General features: G+C 45.9%; 1 protein-coding gene across 18 annotated transcripts in view; it reads left to right on the forward strand.

Annotated features, from left to right (window-relative positions):
- Window positions 1-22,056, forward strand: part of CAMTA1 (calmodulin binding transcription activator 1) — a 953,213-nt gene that overhangs the window by 849,078 nt on the left and 82,079 nt on the right. For 14 of the 18 annotated variants that reach the window (XM_073316814.1, XM_073316813.1, XM_073316817.1 and 11 more), the window contains one exon: window positions 11,359-11,415. The exons of the other annotated variants lie outside the window; for them this stretch is intronic. In XM_073316814.1, coding sequence (XP_073172915.1) covers window positions 11,359-11,415 — 57 coding nt within the window. The remainder of the gene's footprint in view (window positions 1-11,358; window positions 11,416-22,056) is intronic. 18 annotated transcript variants of the gene reach the window in all.

A 22,056-nucleotide genomic window follows, 5' to 3' on the forward strand; every position in this document is an offset into this window, starting at 1 on the left:
TTGAAAATCATGCAATAAGCATGTGCTGTAGATGTTTTTCACTGAGCTGGAAAGGAGTGCCTGTTACATATGGATGGCTGCACTGGACAAGGAGAGATTTGTAGGCATCAGGCTATCACTGGTGCTGATGAACTCAGGCAAGGGGTTGGTTCCTCAGGATTTTGTCATGTGGCAGAGGACTCTGTAGGGTCGTGGAAGGTGTGAGGAGAAGACGGAACCCCACTGTGCTGCACAGGAGGAGCATTTAGTGTCTTGGGCAGCTTGGATCATGCTCATTTGTTCTGTCTGAGATGGACATCACCATGCATGTTACTGCTTGCTGGTTGGTGGCACAGCCTTTCCTTTTTGTCTGTTCTGTCTGATTCTCTTAGCTGTGTTAATCGTTTCTCTTCCTTGGCAGGATGAGTCATATAGTTCTGATGCACACACACGATTTGTTTATGGGCTTGTCACGCTGTATCCGTTGGCAGCTCTTCTGTGTTTTGCTAAGTTATTGTCATTATGTTGAAATGTGTGGAAAGATCCTGTCTCAGTGGTCCCCATAGTGTGAAATCCCAAGTTTAAGGGGCACCTAGTGCTAAGAGCCCTGTAATAGCTGCAGTGCAGATTCTGGAAGCAATATTGTTATTGTCATTATGTATACTGTAGTAACACCCCAAGGCTCCCATCAGAATCATGGGCCCCATGGCATTGGGAGTTGTACAGACAGAAAAGCAGAAAAATCATTGTCTCAAAGAGTTTAGGCCCAGATTTTTAAATGTCTTTAGGCATTACTCCACTCAGCATTGCATGGCCTCATTGCTTAGGAGTATGTCTACATTGCAGCTGGCAGCGAGTCTCCTAGGATGAGTAGACAGACTCTCACTAGCTTGGCTCAAGCTAGAGCACTTAAACCAGCAGTGAGGATGTGGCTCAATCTGTCAAGCCCACCGGACCCCGTGGGTCTGAGTTTGGGTGGCTAGTTTGAGTCTCTAGTGGAGCTGAAACATCTACACTGTTACTTTTAGTGCGCTAACTCGAGCTGAGCTAGCATGAGTGTCTCTATCTGGGCCAGGAGGCACGCTCCCATCTGCAGTGGAGACAGACCCTTTGTCTGATTTTTCAAAAGTGATTTAGGCTCCTAAATCCCATTGACTTTTACCTGGAAGAGCAGATGGGGGTGTTCACCCACAATGGAGCAAGCTGGTCATAGGTCAAAGAAGGACCTTCTCAATAACACTCAACCTTCATAGTATAATCTAATCCCTTATGTACATGTTGGTTAAGATTGTGCATCTGTTTTCTTTCTTAGATGGGCTTATTGTCTTCATTGAGTTTTAACCAGCAGGCAGCAGGTTAGATTTTGGGGAGCTGGGATGGGAGACCCAAATGAGTTAATGCTACTTGAGCTGCCCCTTTTGTTGCAGTCGAAGTTAAATTACTGAAAACTATGGGGAACTAAAGATGGGAAGAGGGGCTGTTGAGTTCCTTCAGAGGCTAAGCATTTACCTTCATTACCTTTTAAACTGTCCTGCTGGTTCATAATTCCTGTGACTGTATCAGTAGATCCAAGGTTAGTGAGGAAGGACCTGGGCAGGGGTAAAGGGAAGAAACTTGGCACAGGTAGGGAAGCTGTTGCTGGAAAGAGTCCCCAGGGCAGGGCCAGACCTGGAGCCAGAATTAAACCTAAATAAGGATATGATGAAAAGAGGTGCAGAGAAAAGAGGAGAGGGTCAGGAAGGAGATGGATAGAAAAGAGCCACAGTTATTACACTAAGACTAAGAGTATCTAGTTCAGTTTTCTCACTAGCATCTCAGCTGAAGAGTTCGAGTCTTGAGGCCAAGAGTGGAAAGAGGGCCAGATGGCAGGGTCTGAGGACATTGCTGCAGCAAAGGACAGATACATTGGATTCAAACAGAACAAAGAAATTCTAAAACCTCTTATAGATATTTCAGCTTTTCTGCTGATCCCAGCACATGATCTGAGTGAGGTTATTAGAGTTAGTCTTACTAATCAAAGGTCTCCGTTCTGATTGTTTACTTTTAATAAAAGTTAATATATAAGGCTCACTTTATCTTCGCTGAATTATAATTACAGAAAATTGACAGCTCTGGCTGGCTTCCTTCTGAGCGTGAGCTGTGCTTGCCAAACTATAAAATACCAGGTCTAAGATTCTACCTGTGCCAGATTTTGAATGTGTTTGATGCAAAGGAATTGACCAGTGTCCCCGTCACACCACTTTGCTTATATGCAAAGAGAGGCAGAGCTGTTGTGTGATAAAATTTCTGTGGACTGGCTGAGAAGTATTTATGCAAACAATCAATTTCTTGATATTTCATGTTTTGACCAGTCATTAAAAAATGACTGTGTAACCATGGGTTAGTCAGAATAAGCCTAATTCACTTGAAGCCGTGGTCAATGTACCCATTTGCATGGCTGACACTATGCAAGAGCAAATGTATACTTTGGCATCAGGCTTACAGTAAAGCTGAGAAACAAGCAGGGAGAAATGGAAATTATGAATCAAGGGACCTGAAAGGAGAAAATTTGCCAGGGGGAAAAACACACCTAGGTTGGGAGCTTGGGCAAAACTAGCCTTCATTGGCACGTGTGTGGATTTAAAGCTCATGAAACCATGAGGCAAATTGCGCTGGAAAGAGCCAGGAAGAGTGGGAAGGAGGATTTGGAGCCAGAAATACCTGCTGCACATGTTTGTGACTGAGCACAATACTGTACAAATTCCTGATTTACTTCATTTAAATGTCCACAGTATTGGCATTCCTTTATCTGCGCAGTTTGTGTCTTAGATCCCCTGGCCTCACTTTCTTGTCGTGCATATACATCCTCCAGTGTTGGGCACCACAACACACGTGTCCCAACACAGGGTACCTACTTAGACAACAGTTCACAGCAGTTTAGGGCAGGGAGGTGAAAAACACAATGTCCGACTGAAATTGCAAGGGGGATGTAGGTTGGCAGATTCTTTATCAGGAAAGTGGCTGGGACACTAGTATTGTAAGTGTCCATCTACACTAAGAAGATGGGTGTCAGCAACAAGCTCCATTGGTCTCTCCTCAGATGGAATTAATCATTTTAGCTGCTAGACTAGATAGAGAAAAATCATTTCTAATACTGTAACATTATGGCCCATTATGTGTTTAACAGGATACTCGTAGTAAAAGTGCAGAGTCCCTTTCTTTTATTTCTTACTTTTTTTTAAACTAGTTCAACACACAAATTTATCTGAAGTCTCTCTATCAGGTGCACGGAGTAATTTTGTTAATGTGCCAATGTCTCCATGCAAGTGAAACCCTCAAGGGACCTCCCATAGCAAATTAGACCAAAACACAAATGCACAGAGAACTGAGACATCCCACCCTATACCTCCCCCCAAAAACAGGCATCCTTGTACAGACAACCCTGATATTGAAAATAATCTCAAGGAAAACACAGTCATCTTGTCCTGGAATATTTAGGGGAGATTCCCTGTTAATGATGAGGAACAGTGCTCCCGGGTTACCTCTACTATTCGTATTAAACCAGAGACATCCTTGCATATGGGAACCATTCAGTTCACGGGTGTTAGAAATCCTGATTTGCCAAGTCGTGCTTGGGATAATGCCTGTAGCTGTTTTTGCCAGCAGGAGCTGCTGTGATGAAAAGCTCAGTCACCTGCAGCCATTAATCATCTTTTCATTACAGAGAAAGGGGGAAGGAAAAATTTTAAAATCGCACTGCTCAGTTCCCTGGGAATACTAGTGAATTTAGATGGCGGAGGGGTGGAAAATGGCCACTATGACTGGGAATGCAGTTTCCTTTGTCCTATAGCTTGTCTGTGAGCCCAGGGTGCTGGTTAGTGGGCAAATTCTCAATTAGAACTCCTTATGAAGTGGAGATGGGGGGAAGTGGAGGAGGGGGACTGCAGCAGAGAACAAACTAGGGCATTGCTAACAGCAAAAGAAAAAAAAAGAAAGAAAGAAAGACAGCTGCAATGCAGAGGCCCTTCAGGGAAAAAGATTGAATAATTACACTAACCATGGCTTATCAGAGGCCTCTGCCTTCATGCACAATACTCTGAATGCAGCAAAACACCAGTTTATTTAAAGGGCCAGCAACTTTTCCCAGGGCTTAGAAGAGCAAATGCTATAATAAGGTCTAAATCCATGTGAATTCATTCTGTGGATAGAACAGGTCTGTGATTTCCTCTATATGTTCTTTTCTCTGTTTGCCCTTAATTGTACTGCTCTAAATCCTAGCCCTGCTGTCAACTACATAGACTTGGGGGGAAAAGATTTCAAGCGGAATTTAGAACTTGAAAATATTCACTTAATTTTAAACTTTGATTTGAGTTTAATTAATGCAGAGGAACATTTTGGTTTACACTACATTGTTTAACACCCTTAATGACTCCTGCTACAGATACCACTGGAGGAAGAAGGCAGGGTTAATAAAATCTCTCATATGCCAAGTAAGCTCAGCAAAGGGGAAGTCCATTTCCGACTTACTTAGTCACACAAGGATCTCAGGTGTGAGCAATTATTCCCATAATATCTCTCTTGTTGGCAGTTTTAGAATGGCTATAGGATTTCTGTCTCCTAAGCAGCTTGTATTCAGCTTGATTAAATCTAAAAAGAAAAACAGAACAGATTTAACCAGTGAGTCTGTTTCCATTGTGCAATCCTGTAGATGCTTGCAAACCTATTCCTATTTGTGACTTCAGTCACTTTTCTTAAGGAGATGGGTCTCTGGTTTTTTGGCCATGCCACAGATCAGAAAATGATGGCTCAAATTATTCTGTGATTGTCTTTTGAAGATTAATTTTCTAATGATGGGATTCATGCAGTTCTCACATGCTCTGCCCTAACATGCTATAGAGGCTGACATGAACACACAGGCCTTCAGGGAGCAGAGAATATGCAGTCTGATATTATCTATGGGGCATAGTGAGGTCCACCAGGTTGTGGAATACATATATGTGCAGAATTTTACTGGGAGTCATCCACATTCAAAGGGTTGCAAAGATTGGGACAAGGTGGCAATCCTGCCTCTGTGCCCAAAGGTTTGAACCAAACTGAGATTTAACAGAGAAGACTCTGATACTGGCTGTGCATGTGGAAGTGAAAATCCCACTGCCACTACCAGGAAAGATAAAACACAAACTTCTCCCCACTGCAGCAGCTTCTCAGGCAGAGCCACTGTTCTCTGAGGGATCTTGCTTGTGCTCCTCCTGTATAATGGTTGTCCTGTCTGAGAGCATAAAACCACCTCTGAGCCAGGAAACCTCTTTGAAAACTGCCATCAATGAAAGATATTGTTTAAGTAAAATTATTTTGTCCTCGGACATCAAGTTCTGGGGGCTAAGTGTCTCTGCTTTCTTGGGTGAGGGAAGGGCTCTCAAACCCCACACAAGGTGCACAACCTGAATTGTTTCAGAGTAGCAGCCGTGTTAGTCTGTATCCGCAAAAAGAAAAGGAGGACTTGTGGCACCTTAGAGACTAACCAATTTATTTGAGCATAAGCTTTCGTGAGCTACAGCTCACTTCATCGAATGCATCAGATGCACCTGAATTATGTAATTCTTTGGAGAACATTGTTACAGCATCTGTGCCCCCAGGCTCTCAGCACAGTGCCCGTGCTGGTCAGAGGCAGCGCCCCATCCTCCCACTACTCACACTCTCACATACATTGGGAAGAGTTTAGTCTCCCTTGATCAGTCCTTCATTGCTCTTCAAACTAATGCCCCAGCTCCCTTTCTCATCGTGGAGACCAGCAAGGCCGCAGGCATCACTCATCTAATCAAAGAAGCTGGGATCCCATCAAGATCAGGGCCTGGAAACCATGACCCCAGACACTGTGATCCAACCAAGACTCAGATCAGGGCCAGGAGCTACCATGTGCCCAAATGCTGCGATTACACCTGAGACCGAGACCAGATCATGCAGTTTGTGCGCCCAAACGCTACAATCCCCCTGAGACTAGTGCACTACAGACCTTATGCCCAAACACTGTGATCCTCCTAGGATCGAGACCAGTGCACGTACACAGCAGACTCCAATGCTGTGATCTCCCCGGAACGGAGACTTGTGCACAGGGATCTGAAGACCCAAAGAATAAACAGTGCTGTAGTAGTATGGGAAACTGAAACTGAAAGACTCTAACAGTCTTTATTAGAAAAGGAGGACTTGTGGCACCTTAGAGACCTAACCTAACCAATTTATTTGAGCATAAGCTTTCATGAGCTACAGCTCACTTCATCGGATGCATACTGTGGAAACTGCAGAAGACATTATATACACAGAGACCATGAAACAATACCTCCTCCCACCCCACGCTCCTGCTGGTAATAGCTTATCTAAAGTGATCACTCTCTTTACAATGTGTATGATAATCAAGGTGGGCCATTTCCAGCACAAATCCAGGTTTTCTCACCCCACCCCTTTCCAAAAACCACACACACAAACTCACTCTCCTGCTGGTAACAGCCCATCCAAAGTGACCACTCTCCCCACAATGTGCACGATAATCAAGGTGGGCCATTTCCAGCACAAATCCAGGTCTTCTCACCCCCCCTCCCCACAAACTCACTCTCCTGCTGGTAATAGCTCATCCAAACTGACCACTCTCCTTACAATGTGTATGATAATCAAGGTGGGCCATTTACAGCATAAATCCAAGTTTAACCAGAACGTCTGGGGGCGGGGGGGGGGGGTAGGAAAAAACAAGGGGAAATAGGCTACCTTGCATAATGACTTAGCCACTCCCAGTCTCTATTTAAGCCTAAATTAATAGTATCCAATTTGCAAATGAATTCTAATTCAGCAGTTTCTCGCTGGAGTCTGGATTTGAAGTTTTTTTGTTGTAAGATAGCGACCTTCATGTCTGTAATTGCGTGACCAGAGAGATTGAAGTGTTCTCCGACTGGTTTATGAATGTTATAATTCTTGACATCTGATTTGTGTCCATTTATTCTTTTACGTAGAGACTGTCCAGTTTGACCAATGTACATGGCAGAGGGGCATTGCTGGCACATGATGGCATATATCACATTGGTGGATGTGCAGGTGAACGAGCCTCTGATAGTGTGGCTGATGTGATTAGGCCCTGTGATGATGTCCCCTGAATAGATATGTGGGCACAGTTGGCAACGGGCTTTGTTGCAAGGATAAGTTCCTGGGTTAGTGGTTCTGTTGTGTGGTATGTGGTTGCTGGTGAGTATTTGCTTCAGGTTGGAGGGCTGTCTGTAGGCAAGGACTGGCCTGTCTCCCAAGATCTGTGAGAGTGTTGGGTCATCCTTCAGGATAGGTTGTAGATCCTTAATAATGCGTTGGAGGGGTTTTAGTTGGGGGCTGAAGGTGACGGCTAGTGGCATTCTGTTATTTTCTTTGTTAGGCCTGTCCTGTAGTAGGTGACTTCTGGGAACTCTTCTGGCTCTATCAATCTGTTTCTTCACTTCCGCAGGTGGGTATTGTAGTTGTAAGAATGCTTGATAGAGATCTTGTAGGTGTTTGTCTCTGTCTGAGGGGTTGGAGCAAATGCGGTTGTATCGCAGAGCTTGGCTGTAGACGATGGATCGTGTGGTGTGGTCAGGGTGAAAGCTGGAGGCATGTAGGTAGGAATAGCGGTCAGTAGGTTTCCGGTATAGGGTGGTGTTTATGTGACCATTGTTTATTAGCACTGTAGTGTCCAGGAAGTGGATCTCTTTTGTGGACTGGACCAGGCTGAGGTTGATGGTGGGATGGAAATTGCCTACTGACCGCTATTCCTACCTACATGTCTCTAAGGTGCCACAAGTACTCTTTTTCTTTTTGCGAATACAGACTAACACGGCTGTTACTCTGAAACCAGTCTTTATTAGAGCCAGCTACGCTTGTTATTCAGACCCCTCTCCTGTAAAAAGGACTTGCATAAACAGTGTTGCATTGTCCATCTCACTGACATATGATTAGTGAGAATGCTCTAGGGATAGTTCAGTAATGCCTGGGTCTGGACAGTGTCCCACCACAACTATTTACTCTGCTTGGTCCCTTATTGCACTGTCAGGGACTTGCACGTGAATCCTGCTGAACGCAAAGCTGCCAGTGCCAGATGAAGCTTTCTTTAACTACTCAGACGATATATCATTAAGGAAAACTCCACTCAGGTTGATGACTTGTCACTGGTGGATGCTGCATTCAAGGCAGATGACAATACAATTAATTCTGAATCTGCCAATGATTGGTTTTGCTAGTGGGGTCTCGAAGCAGTGGAAGGGAGTGCAGCTTCACTACATAAGCTTTCCTCCACAAGGAAATCTCCATGCCCATTAGGATAATGGGATATAAGGTTTAGCAAAAGATCATGTCACATCTTGGATTGTAGTTGTGTGTTCCAGGAGACAGCATCTGGCTCAGTTTCTGCATGTTAGGATGTTGGAGAGATGTGAATTTTGCAGAGAGTGTATACTATGTGTGTTGTGCCATATCATCTCAACAGCCAGGATGTGTTTACAAACATTTAATATCACCCGGGAAGTTAATTAGAAGGAAACAGTCAATGGAATTTGATGTAACCATGGCAGAACCACCTTCCCTTTGCTACTTCTTCTCATGGCAGTTAGGAGACTGGCACTTGTGAAGTCTGGTGGCTGAACTGAATATGACATCTACCTGCTTTTTGAAGAGAACCTCTGCCACCATGCACTTGCAAACTCTGCACTATGGTTCCTAGGTCACTTATCTTTGCCCTGAAAGTTCTTTTTACTGATCCACTATTAGATGGACTGGACTGTTTTTCTCCAGCCATTTTGAAATAGCAGACCCCAGCTACATTCTGCAGCCCTCTCTTGCAAGTTGGCCTGCTCATGTCTTTCTGATACAAGCAAAGAGCTCATCTGGTCCAGTGTAGGGAACAATGGAGGAAGGGGTCTCAGCTGTGTTTCCAGTTGTCCCTTTATCCCTTATGAGCCGTGTTTCTACTCTCTGTAATGTGCACTTGCTTTTTATGGACTGTTTCCAAGAATGCCTTATTTTCCCCTCTTCAGCTTGTTTTACTGTGTGTAAATAATCAGAGAGTATTTTACGGAAAGTCATCAGTGTGCTTGCTGTGATGAGTTCCACGGGGTGCCGCTGAGCCTCTGTCTTACCAACCTGGGCTCCCTCTCACACTGTGATCATGTGACAAGCTGCAACTCCCCTCCAGATCCTGCACTCACACAAACATTCACAGGCAGGGACACACTCAGCTGAGTTACATGAATACTTTTGCCAGCCACTCATGAACCAATAATAGAAAGGTCCCAGCCAATTCCCCACAGCTCCCCAGCCTAGGACCCCAGAGTTGAACTGTCTTGCCCTGGTCAGAAGCCTGACCACTGTAAGTTTATGACCCAGTCCGCCCTTCCCTCAATGTGGAGAGGACAATGAACCAGCCCCTGTTCCTGAGCAGATTTCCCGTTACACTTCATACAACACAGTTTTAGGTAAAAATATATATATAAAAAACAGATTTATTAACTATAGAAAGATAGATTTTAAGGGATTATAAATATTAGTATACAGATCAAAGTTGGTTACCTATAAATAAAATAAAATTTTCAATCTGAGTTCTATTAAATAAACAGGATTTGAATCAAGCAGTATCTCATCCTGATAGTACAAGCAGTTTACAGATCCTCCATACACAGGTTGGAATTCCTTTCCAGGATGGGACAACCCTCCCCCATTCAAAGTCTTTATCCTCCAGACATGCTTCCAAGTGTTGAGTTGGGGGAGGGGGGTTGGAGTGAAGCCAAGTGATGATGTCACTTCCCCCTTTTATAGCTTCTTCCAGCTTGCTGGAAGGATCCTTTGCTGTGATGTGAGTCCAACAGCCTCCATTGTGTACATCCTATCTCCGAGAGGTTTCCGTTGTATAGTTCCTGGGGTAATCCTTGTGAATGTGTGTATTCCCCTTAATGGGCCATCTACACCAGTAGTTTTCAAACTTTTTTCCTCGTGACCCAGTTGAAGAAAATTGTTGATGCCACTGACCCAACATAATTATATCTTTTGACTAGAGTTTTCATAAAATCATAATATTGCAATACATTCTAGTTTAACCCACTTTACATAACTAACCAGCCACTAGCCTTTGTAAGCCTATGGTAAGGAGTGTGGGAGGTGGCCCAGGGCAGAGGGTGTGGTGCAGGGGTGAGGGCTCTAAGGTGGAGCTGGGGATGAGGGGTTCAGGCGGGAACTCAGGACTGGCGCAGAGGGTTGGGATGCGGGGTGAGGGCTGCAGGTGGGGCCAGGGATGAAGGGTTCAGGATGCAGGAGAGGGCTCAGGGCTGGGGAAGAGGGTTGGGATGCAGTGGGGGTGAGGGCTCTGGCTGGGGGTGCAGGCTCTGAGGTGGAGCCAGGGCTGAGGAGTTTGGGGTGCAGTCAGGCTGCCCCAGGGCTGGGGCTAGAGGACTCCCCCCCAGCCCTCTCCCCACTGGCAGCCGCGAGCTCCAGGGATAAGGGAGAGTCCCGCAACAGCCCTGCAAGCCCCAACTTGCTCCCCTCCCCGGTTCCTGCCCACTCCCTACCTCTCTCTCCTCTCCAGGTCCCTGCTGCACGGCCCTTTAGAGCTGCTGCGCAGCAATGATTGTTATAATTTGAATCAGCAAGTCGACCCAGTGCCTGACATTCCACAACCCAGTACTTTGAAAAACACTGATCTACACTGTCTGGCGTCTTCATTGTTGTACCTGAAAGGCTGCTTGTGGGTGTTCCCAACCTCACATCATGTTTCAATAACACATACCTAGCCAAACTTCATAACTTCACAAACAATGACAGCACATATAACTTAACAGGATATTAATGTTCAACAGATTAAGATTTTTAAAATGATACCTCACAAGGCATACTTCGCACAAAACACATCATAATTATATCACCCTGGTAGATGTGAGGGGTGCCAGGGTGTTGCTTTAGGGTACAGAGTGTCACACTTGCAAACACAGAAAGTCATGATCTCTGACCCATGAAACTTACAAAAACAATCAGAAGGACTGTCTAAGTCAGATGCGTCACATAAGGGACATGATGCCGGGTTTTCTTTTAAATCAACTTTTGGTGCATTAATATTGAAAGGTTTTATAGATTAAGCGTGTGTTTTTATTAAAAAAGTGAATGACTCAATTTAAAGAACCCACAAGATTTGTGGAAGGTTGTGGAATTTCCATCATTGGGGATTTTTAAGAGCAGGTTGGACAAACACTTGTCAGGGATGGTTTAGATAAAACTTAGTCCTGCCATGAGTGCAGGGGACTGGACTAGATGACCTCTTGAGGTCCCTTCCAGTTTTATGATTCTATAATTCTAAGATACTAAAGTGCTATAGATAAAGAAACAGATACGTTAAACTCTTCCCAATAGATGGCCTAGAACAAACCGTAGGCAGAGGCAAGACGGTAGCATACCTGACGAGAAGAGGTAAGGAACTATTTATTTCTTTTGAGGTGATCTATTTTGCTCATAACCGTGTAACTGAAGATGAGAGAACTGACACTCTTTGAGGCAAAAGCCACCGTTGTCCTGCACAATGTCCTTGTCCATGTGTTGACATGTGGAATTTGTTCCAGTGTTGCAGGATTTTGATTCGATGATTAAAACAGCTGCTTTCTGCACTTGACCGAGCCCATTCCTAGGACAGCAGTCCCCGAACTTTTGAGGATCACACCCCCTTTACCCCATCTGTGCTCCCCGAGCCAGGAGCGGGGCCATGGCTCGGGGGATGTGGACGAGGTAAAGGGGCTACAGCTGGGGGTGGGAGTGGAGACAATTTTTCTTTGTTTGTATCACTCCTGGCTTCCTCCTGAGATAGCTATACATCAAGACTGCGACATGCGTTTGGTTGTTAAGACACTGATGTTCCATTACAAAGGCCTTCTTCAGACATGCTGGGGAGGGAGGGTTTAGCCTCCAGCTTTGCTATACAGGCTCCCCTCAGTCTGACACCCTGGCAGCGCCGACGCTTTGCTTTCCCTCTGTGATAGGAGAGTCGACATTTCCCAGACACCTTTATAGTGGTTATATTTTGCCTATGTCTGAAGTTAGCAATGGCCCTTGGGAAATACTGAAATGCCTCAGTTTGTCTGCGTAGTGTCACTAAGCTGTCTACTACAGCAGGACTGTGGCGTTGGCAAAGAACAGAATTACAAACCCCTTGCTTACAGGCAGCTCAGCAGGCCATCAGTTCCCCCAAAGAAGGGGCTAGTCCTAGAACACAGGTAAAACAAGGGATGTCACTCGCAACACATGGGGAAAAGGAAAGGGCCAATTTCCTCCCAGCTGGCATCTTGTATTCTTCCCTGCCCCTATGTGGGGGAGTGTGGCAGGGCCCCCTTTGCTTCTGGTAGTCTCACAAAGTCTCTCGAGACCCTGGGTTTTGTAACCAGTGGTGCACTTTATTCTTTGGCTTCTGCCCACCACTGTTTCACCACATACTAATAACCCTTTACCGTCTGCAGGTAGGAGAGGAGAGCTACCTCCATTCTTCTCTTCCCTGCCTTTTCTCTTGCTCTCCCCTGGCCTCCTTCCCCTGAGGCTTTTATGCAGCTGCTGCCTCCACCTCTCCAACTAGGGCCAGGTTAACTTCAGCCTGCTCTAATTTGTTCCCCTAACAAGGAGCTGGTGTGACAGAGGGCTGAATCTGTAACCCTTTGCCCAGCACTCTGTCACACCCTAGGTAACCAATCCCTGTGCCTGTTACAGGCAATATAAACTATCGAATGAAGGGTCCCCTTGTAAGGGGAGTTTGCCAACTGGCTGTCTGAGATACAGAGGGGTGGAAACAAGACGGAAGGTGCATGTGGTGGAAAACAAAGAGACTGTGTATTTGTGCCTGAGAGACTATGAAAGCGTGCTAGGTAGCACTGCTCATAGGGTAGCTGAAGCAGTACCCTGTGGCAGCAACTCTGACATTTCTTAGCCAAACTGATGTGGCATTACATAGCTTGATACAGTGATTTGTGTAATGTATGAATGTTCACCTCAGTATTCTTTTGGGATGCCTGTTTATCAGAAACTGCTTCTCTTAGTAATATGTTTGCACTCTTGGAATTCAGATGGCATTGCCTTGTGGAGCATGTATATATAGCATTGAGCGGTTTCTCTGAAAGCATGAATATACACTTAGCATATAATCCCATACTGGCCCCTGGGGATGGTTATGGGACCCTACAAAGTGTTGTTTTGGGACTCTGGAATAATGGTAACCTCTGAGTTTGCTGTTTGGACTCTTAACTGATTACAGATATTCTAGATTCAGAATTCCTGCTCCTTTTACACAGTGAAGTAACCCTGCTCCCTTGTTGCCCAGCAAACGTTGGTTTGACACACAAACCTCCTATCTGCCTCACACCTTTGACATGAGCAGTTGCTTTTGTGCTGTCAGAGTCCACGCTCCTCTCTTCATGCGGATGGATGCAAATTTCACTTGATACTTCTAAACCTTAAATTCTGTAATTAAAGATTTCTATATTGATTCATCTTATGCACTTGCTGAAAATTTGACTTCTGCACAGCAGGGATGCTCCTTATAGGAATGTCTAGAGTCTGTGTAAATATTGCTTTTTGTTACGGAGCTACCATTAGCACACGAGATGCATCTAAACTATTAAGTTTAAAACAGCAACTTTTTGTATTCACACCGTTCTTGGTGTTTCCATTGTATGTCAGGTCAGTCGGTGTGGACGCTCGGTGTTTATTTTTCTGCTAAGAACTGTATTGTCTCTTTCATTCTTGTTTTGTTTGTGATCTTTTGGGGGCACACAGCATGATAAGGGTTTTTTGAGTACCTGTATATTTAATGTTGCTTTCTCTGAGTTTTCTGAGTTGACTTTTTTTTCTATTTTTCTAAGCAAAGGCTATGTGGCAGAGTTGCAGTATGGAGTAGTTTATTTTATATCCTGGATTTTGTCTTGTCAGTTTGTTTTGCTTCATATTCAGACAGAACTTCCTCTGGAAAATCTGTGTTTATTCTATGATTGATGATTAAAATATGCCACACTGTTTAGAAAGGAATCTTTGCTGGAGCTGATCACATTTGTCTTGTCCTTATTAGCAATTCCTTTTTGGATTTACTAATGTGCTCCACATCACATTCCTTGAAATAGATACCTAACATCGATGAGCTCTGTAGCACAAGCACAGTCCTGCTTCCACTGAAGTCAGTGGGAGTAATGCATTGATATCACTGGGAGCAGGATGAGATTCTGAATGCCTAAGGAGATAGACATGGTACAATAATCAAATGTAAGTTTGTACTGCTATGCCTGTTACTGTAACTGTGTTTGGAGAGTATGAAGGTGAACAGGAGTAATTGTAAAGTGTGGTTATTTTTAAAGCACCACAGAGATTGTCATCCCCTCCTTGTGAATCATTCTCATTCACTCAAGCATGTCATGTAAGTGCAAAGAAATTGTATGATAAGAATTACCAACAGATACTTTCTCCAGAGATCCAGTGAATGCCAGGCAGTCTGCACATGGGAGGCGAAAGCAGACAGGACTAGGGAAACCGAGTAAGAAGTTGGATTTTGTGTGTTCGCTTCAAAAGCAAAAATATGTCAGAAACAGTTTTACTTTTAAGGTTTTATGTGGAGAGTGCGAGACTTTCTGCTGACAGTAATACAATATGTGACACCAAAAAATTCTTTTTCTGAGAGGGCTCAATTGTTTGTGGGAGGGATATTGTCCAACGAGTCTATCTACACTAAGGACACTTTCTGAAAACATCCCACTAGTATTAGCTACTAAAGGATTTTTTTAGAAAATGTCCTTAGTGTAGACAGGGTCTGGAGAGGCGGGGCAGCAAGCACCCGAAGTACTTTCCTGGTTGATCCCCTTAGTCTTACTAAACTTAACACTAAGATGTTTGAAAAAAAAATCTTCTGCGTTTTTAAGCTATAAACAACTGTTTCCTTATTACCTGTTTGTAAACAAAACCTGCCAGTTTACTTTTTTGAAACAACTTTCTCCTTAGCCCAATGTCTGGCTAAATCGGGTGATTTTTCTCTGTTTAGTAATGGTGTCTAATAGTAATAATCCCAGAAGCACAGGAAGCTGTCTCTGACTAGAACTGGGAGCTGGGGCAACCTGCAGTCACAGGGGGTGAATCATCCTTTTCATAGGCAACATTTGAGGGGCCTGATGACTCACCTCTACAGAAGATGTAAAGAGAGACAGTCACTCACAGCTCTGTGGGGCACAGAAATAAAATCATGAACATTTTTAGAAAATGTTCATTCAACATGACATACTTGCCCTTCCTTTGCTTCTCCAAAATCACATTTAATAAGATAAAATAAACCAATTGTTGTTATTAATCCCAATACTACCTTACACATAGATAGGCTTCCCAGCCGTAGAACTCAACAAACAGCATCACTGCTCAGAAGGCTGAATATCAGATCAAATGAAATCACTTGAAATCATTGTTTTTATTCACCTTTCTGAGTAGTTTATGCTCCTCTCCAGTTCTGTTGGTGATGGCTGTTCAATAGAGCAGATCTGAGGCTGGCTGTGCAGAAATGGGAGAGGGTGGGAATTTGATGGAAAGAACAAGGCTCTGCTATGCCCTCCTTTTATCGGAATGATGGGGAAGCTCCTCTCTCTTGAGTGTGTGGGGCTGAGGGTTTCAGATGTTGTGGAGGAGGGCATGCTAAGGATGAGTTTGGCATTGTCTCCCTTGAAGCAGCAGGAGAAAATAATGCTGGCTCTGCTGGCATTATTTGAGGCGTTATCTACACACACACAAAAACTGGAGTTGTAATTCACTCCACAACCGATAGCAACAGTGAAAGCTGTACTGTAGACAAGATGCAGGTGGTCAGATGAAATGATGGTGCAAACACTTACATCCTGTTTATGCTAGTAGTGTTACTACCACTTACGGTGAACTGTGTGTCCAAATTTTTCTAGTGGAGATACAGTCTCACAGATTCCTCCTCCATGTGGATTTGGAGCAGCAGCCACTGGGGAGGGGTCTGTGCTGCATGGACCATTTTAGAGACTGTAAACAAAACTCTCAGGCCTCTCTAGGTGCCCTGGGATTCACAGATTTCTCGAGTTCTAAGACATCTCTAGGTTTGGAAGGGCCTCTGCCCACTCTACAGGGAAGCAAACTGTGCTTCCCACCCTGCCTGGCTGAGTAGGAGGGAACATGCTGAGTTGAAATCCACTAATTTTCCTGGCCTGACATGGGGGATGGTGTGGGGCATATGTGCTCTCTTTCATTTAGAGTCATAAAGTCTTAGAGTTTAAGGCCAGAAGGGACCACTAGATCAGTCTGACCTCCTGTGTATCCCAGGTCACCACCACCACCCAGCACTCACATGTGCAGTACTACTTCTCTTCTTCCCTATTTACTCCTCTTTCCCTCATTTTTAAATTATTCTTCCTGGTATTTTAAATGAAGAGGCAGGCCTATTCACAGATATCCAGAAATCCATTCATACACACTTCACATAGTGGATGATTAACTGCTAACGTGTAAAATTGTTAACCAAGTTGAATTAACACGATCATACCTGACATGAAATACTGCAGCAAAATGTATCAGAGGGGTAGCTGTGTTAGTCTGTATTGTGACAGGGTCGGGCCAGATGGCTACAGGAGAGCAATAGAAGGCAGATAGATTAGCCCCAGGCTAAGTAGGTCCCTTTTCCCTGGGTAAGGTAACAGGGAAGGTTCCAGAACAATCAGGAACCTTCTGGAGACAATTAAGACAGGCTGATTAGAACACCTGCAGCCAATCAAGAAGCTGCTGGCAATTAAGGCAGGCTAATCAGGGCACCTGGGTTTTAAAAAGGAGTTGCAGCATGTCCAAATGCCGAGGAGCCTATGCAGTGTAACCTGGGGAACTGGGCAGACCCATGCTCCCTAATCCACCTTTTGGGGGTCTCACTAACCCCACATATGTACACCAGACCAGTGAAGCTAAATGGGGTAGAGACCACAGCACTGGTTGATTCGGGGAGTGCTATCATGCTTGTCTCGGGGAAGCTCGTGAAGCGTACTCAGCTGCTGTGGGCTAAGCATACTGGGATAACATGAGTCCATGGGACAGTTGGTTATTACCCCACCATCACAGTAAAAATTGAGATTCAGGGGAACACTACTGAGGTAGCAGCTGGTGTAGTCCCTAAACTCCCATACCCGGTGCTCATAGGGAGGGACTTCCCAGGGTTTGGAGACTTACTCCCGGTAGGGGAATTGGAGGAAGGGGGAAGCCCTGAAAGTAGTGAGGCATCCACAGTAGACTGTCAACCTCCAACCTTCTCTGAAATATCCCCAGATTTTGTTCTCCACTCCCAGATAGCATAGAAAGACGAAAAGGGAAAGAAGGGCAGCTAAGGCCTTGGGAACCCGAATACTGACCCAAAGCCAGAGGGTCGCTCTCGTAGGTAGGTGGACCCGAGCAGCTGAAAAGGAGGCCACCCAGGAGGGAGAAGCACCCGAGTCTGACCCACACCCTAACGCCTCTGAACCAGTAGAGGCAACAGAGACTGGCCCCCTAGATCTCAGGCAGATTAGCCCCGGGAGAGGAAATTTTGGACGGGACCAGGCTGAAGACCCAAGGTACGACAACATTAGGAAGGAGGTGACTGAAATAGATGGGGTCATCGTGGAAGGGAAAACCCAGGGACCAGGACCCTACTTAATAATGAAGAAGAATCTCTTATACCGGGTTGCACCAGTACAGGGGCAGAAGGTACAGCAGATCCTAGTACTTCAAAAACACCAGAATGCTGTATTAAATCTGGCCCATAGTCATCTTTTTGGGGGGCATTTGGGGGTAGAGAAGACCCTGGCACGGGTCCTGCAACGATTCTTCTGGCCCGGGGTACCTGAAGAAGTGTGGAGGTACTGTGCGTCCTGCCCGGAGTGTCAGCTGCACAGTCCCCATCCCCACTTTAGTACCCTTTCCCATCACAGAGGTCCCCTTCGAGTGAATAGCCATGACCTAGTGGGACCCCCCCGGAGAAGACAGCCTGGGGCCACCAATATATACTTGTTCTGGATTATGCTACATGCTACCCAGAAGCTGTCCCCCTGCGGAACACGGCCTCTAAAACGATAGCTAAAGAGTTGGTGGGGATCTTTGCCCAAGTGGGGCTACCAAAGGAGATATTAACAGACCAAGGTACCCCATTTATGTTGAAGCTAATAAAGGACCTCTGTACGCTGCTCCATATACATACTCTGAGAACTTCAGTCTATCATCCACAGAGCAATGGGCTGGTAGAAAGGTTTAACCGAACCCTCAAGGCAATGATAAGGAAAGTGGTAAATTGGGACGGGAAGGATTGGGACACCCTACTACCCTACCATATGTTTGCAATCCGGGCGGTACCTCAGGCCTCAACTGGGTTTTCCCCCTTTGAATTATTATATGGACGCCACCCCCGTGGCATACTAGATATTGCAAAAGAATTCTGGGAAGAGGAACCCAATGAGGGGAGAAATATAATTGACCATGTGTTGCAGATGCGAGAACGGATAGCCCGGGTCATCCCTATTGTACGGGAACATTTGGAAAAGGCGCAGGAGGCCCTGCGAACCCATTACAATCACCTGGCAAAAGTCCGACAGTTCCAACCAAGGGACCGGGTGATGGTGTTGGTACCCACGGCAGAAAGGAAGCTTTTGGCCCAATGGCAGGGGCCCTATGAGGTGGTTGAACCCGTGGGGGAAGTAACCTACAAGGTGCGACAGCCAGGACGCCAGAAACAAGAACAAATTTATCACATTAACCTCTTAAAGCCTTGGCACCAACGAGAGGCATGTCTAGTGGCCCAAGAGACCCCGATCCAGGGAAATAACATGCAGGAGCAGATCAGGATATCCACTGATCTGACACCAAACCAGAAGAAGGAGGTAACTGAGATGATCAACAGATACCAGGATGTGTTTTCAGCCAAACCAGGCCGGACCACCGAAGCATATCACCACATTATCACAGACCCTTGGGAAAAGGTAATTTAAGGCCCTATCGGGTCCCAGCAGCAAAAAGGGAGGCGATCAGGGCAGAGGTAAAAAGGATGTTGGAGCTGGGAGTCATCGAAGAGTCCCACAGTCAGTGGTCAAGCCCGATTGTGTTGGTGCCCAAACCCGATGGCACCACTAGGTTTTGTAATGACTTTCGCCGGCTGAATGAGAGATCCAAATTCGATGCATACCCCATATCGATGAATTAGTTGACTGGCTGGGCAATGCCCAATTTTTGACCACCCTTGATTTAACAAAGGGATACAGGCAGATTCCCCTTGCCAAAGATGCAAAAGAAAAGACGCCATTCTCTACACCAGAGGGTCAGTTTCAATATACTGTTCTTCCTTTTGGACTGCATGGGGCACCTGCCACCTTCCAGCGTCTTATGGACAAGCTCCTATGGCCCCATAACAGTTATGCAGCGGCATACCTGGATGATGTGATTATTCACACCCCCGACTGGGAAACCCACTTAGGAAAGGTGGAAGCGGTTCTGGACATGCTAAGACAGGCTGGCCTCACAGCCAACCCAGCCAAGCGTGCTATAGGGCTAGCCGAGGCTAAATACCTTGGCTACATTGTAGGAAGGGGCATGGTCAAGCCCCAACTAAACAAACTAGAGGCTATCCAAAATTGGCCCCAGCCGACTCGGAAAAAGCAAGTCCGGGCATTCCTGGGTGTGGTGGGGTACTACCAATGATTTATTCCCCATTTTGCTACCAGAACGAGTCCCCTGACAGACCTGATAAAAGACCGGGGTCCAGACATGGTGAAGTGGACAGATGCCGCAGAGAAAGCATTCGTGGATCTACAGACAGCCCTCTGCAATAACCCCATGCTTATAGCCCCAGACTTCAACAAAGAATTCATTTTACAAACAGATGCATCTGAAGTAGGATTGGGAGCTGTCCTACCGCAGATAGTCGGAGATGAAGAACACCCAATCCTCTACCTCAGCAGGGAACTCCTCCCGAGAGAGCAGAAGTATGCCGTGGTTGAAAGAGACTGCCTAGTTGTGAAATGGGCCATGGAAACACTATGTTGTTACCTTCTGGGACAACGGTTTACCCTTGTAACCGACCATGCACCCCTCCAGTGGATGCAGCGAAATAAAGAGAAGAATGCAAGTGTGACCAGATGGTTCCTGTCCCTACAACCTTTCCAATTCACCATACAACACCTGGCTGGAAGCCACCATGGCAATGCAGATGGCTTGTCAGGAGTACACTGCCTGACATCCCAAGTTGCCCAACCCCATAGTGAATATGGGGGGAATATGTGACAGGGTCGGGCCAGATGGCTACAGGAGAGTAATAGCAGGCAGATAGATTAGCCCCAGGCTAAGTAGGTCCCTTTTCCCTGGGTAAGGTAACAGGGAAGGTTCCAGAACAATCAGGAACCTTCTGGAGACAATTAAGACAGGCTGATTAGAACACCTGCAGCCAATCAAGCCAACCTGCTAGAATCAATTAAGGCAGGCTAATCAGGGCACCTGGGTTTTAAAAAGAAGCTCACTTCAGTTTGTGGTGCGTGTGTGAGGAGCTGGGAGCAGGAGGCAATAGGAGCTGAGAGTGAGAACGCGGACTGGTGGAGGACTGAGGTGTACAAGCATTATCAGACACCAGGAGGAAGGTCCTATGGTGAGGATAAAGAAGGTGTTGGGAGGAGGCCATGGGGAAGTAGCCCAGGGAGTTGTAGCTGTCGCACAGCTGTTCCAGGAGGCACTCTAGACAGCTGCATTCCACAGGGCCCTGGGCTGGAACCCAGAATAGAGGACGGGCCCGGGTTCCCCCCAAATCCTCCCAACTCCTGGTCAGACACAGGAGGAGTCGACCTGGACTGTGGGTTCAGAAGAACGGCCACGCTGAGGGCTGCTGTGAAGCTCCAAGGCAAGCAAATCTGCCAATAAGCGCAAGACCCACCAAGGTAGAGGAGGAACTTTGTCACAGTATGCACAAAAACAATGAGGAGTCCGGTCGCACCTTAAAGACTAACAGATTTATTTGGGCATAAGCTTTCGGACTTCTCGTTGATTTTGCTGCAGTTGTTTCAGTTTGAGTAGGAGTAGTCATGGGAGAAATTAATCTTGAGGAGAGGTGGGGATCCATTGTCTTATCTCTTTAGGATGTAAAGGCTCTTCTGTCTTGAAGTAGGCAGTCTCTTGTTTCTTGAAACTAGTTTAGCAGTGTGAGTGATTCCGCACCACAGCCCATTCATGTACGGTGACAGTGTAAATGACCTGGGTAATAACTAACAATTATTCTAACAAACAACAGATTAGGGGAATTATGAGGGCATTTCAATGTTGATTTATTTATTCAAGCAAGTAGATTCTATTCAAACAACAAATACCATTTTAGCATTGATTTATCATTGATTTTATTAAGAGTAAGTACTGTTACTAACTCTACATCTTTGTGCTTTAACTATCCTCCTACCAACATGGGTATCTGTGTCCTCAGTTCTTTCAAAGATCCATGCACATTCTGAAAGAAGCGATTTACAATAATGGTGATTTTCCCAGATGGATCTTGCAGGAAAAATAATGATTTTAATAAAGATAGAGATTAAATGGTTCTTCCTTTCTTTTACTCTACTAATAACAAATACTTGGATGACACCAGTTGCATAAGCACCACATACAAGAGGGACCCCTTTCACATCATAGTCCTTTGTCACTTGGTCCCTTATTTGTGATGTGCTAATTCAGGTGTGGGCAAACTGCGGCCCATGGGCCGGATCTGGCCCTCGAGTTCCTGCTGGGGAGCAGGATCTGGGGCTTTACCCGCTCCGGCGCTCCAGCTTCAGAGCAGGATCTGGGGCTGCTCCGCATGGCTCCCAGAAGCAGCGGCATGGCCCCCCACTCTGGCTCCTACATGTAGGGGCAGCCAGGGGGCTCTGCTCCGCACACTGCCCCTGCCCCAAGCGCGGCCCTCGCAGCTCCCATTGGCTGGGAGCTGCAGGGGCAGCGCCTGTGGATGCAGCAACATGTAGCAGACTCTCCTGGCTGGGCCTCCACATAGGAGCCAGATGGGGGACATGCCACTGCTTCCAGGAGCCGCTTGAGGTAAGTGCACCC

This window comes from Lepidochelys kempii, chromosome 18 (assembly GCF_965140265.1).
Source record: "Lepidochelys kempii isolate rLepKem1 chromosome 18, rLepKem1.hap2, whole genome shotgun sequence".
In the NCBI taxonomy this organism is placed as follows: Eukaryota; Metazoa; Chordata; order Testudines; family Cheloniidae; genus Lepidochelys; species Lepidochelys kempii.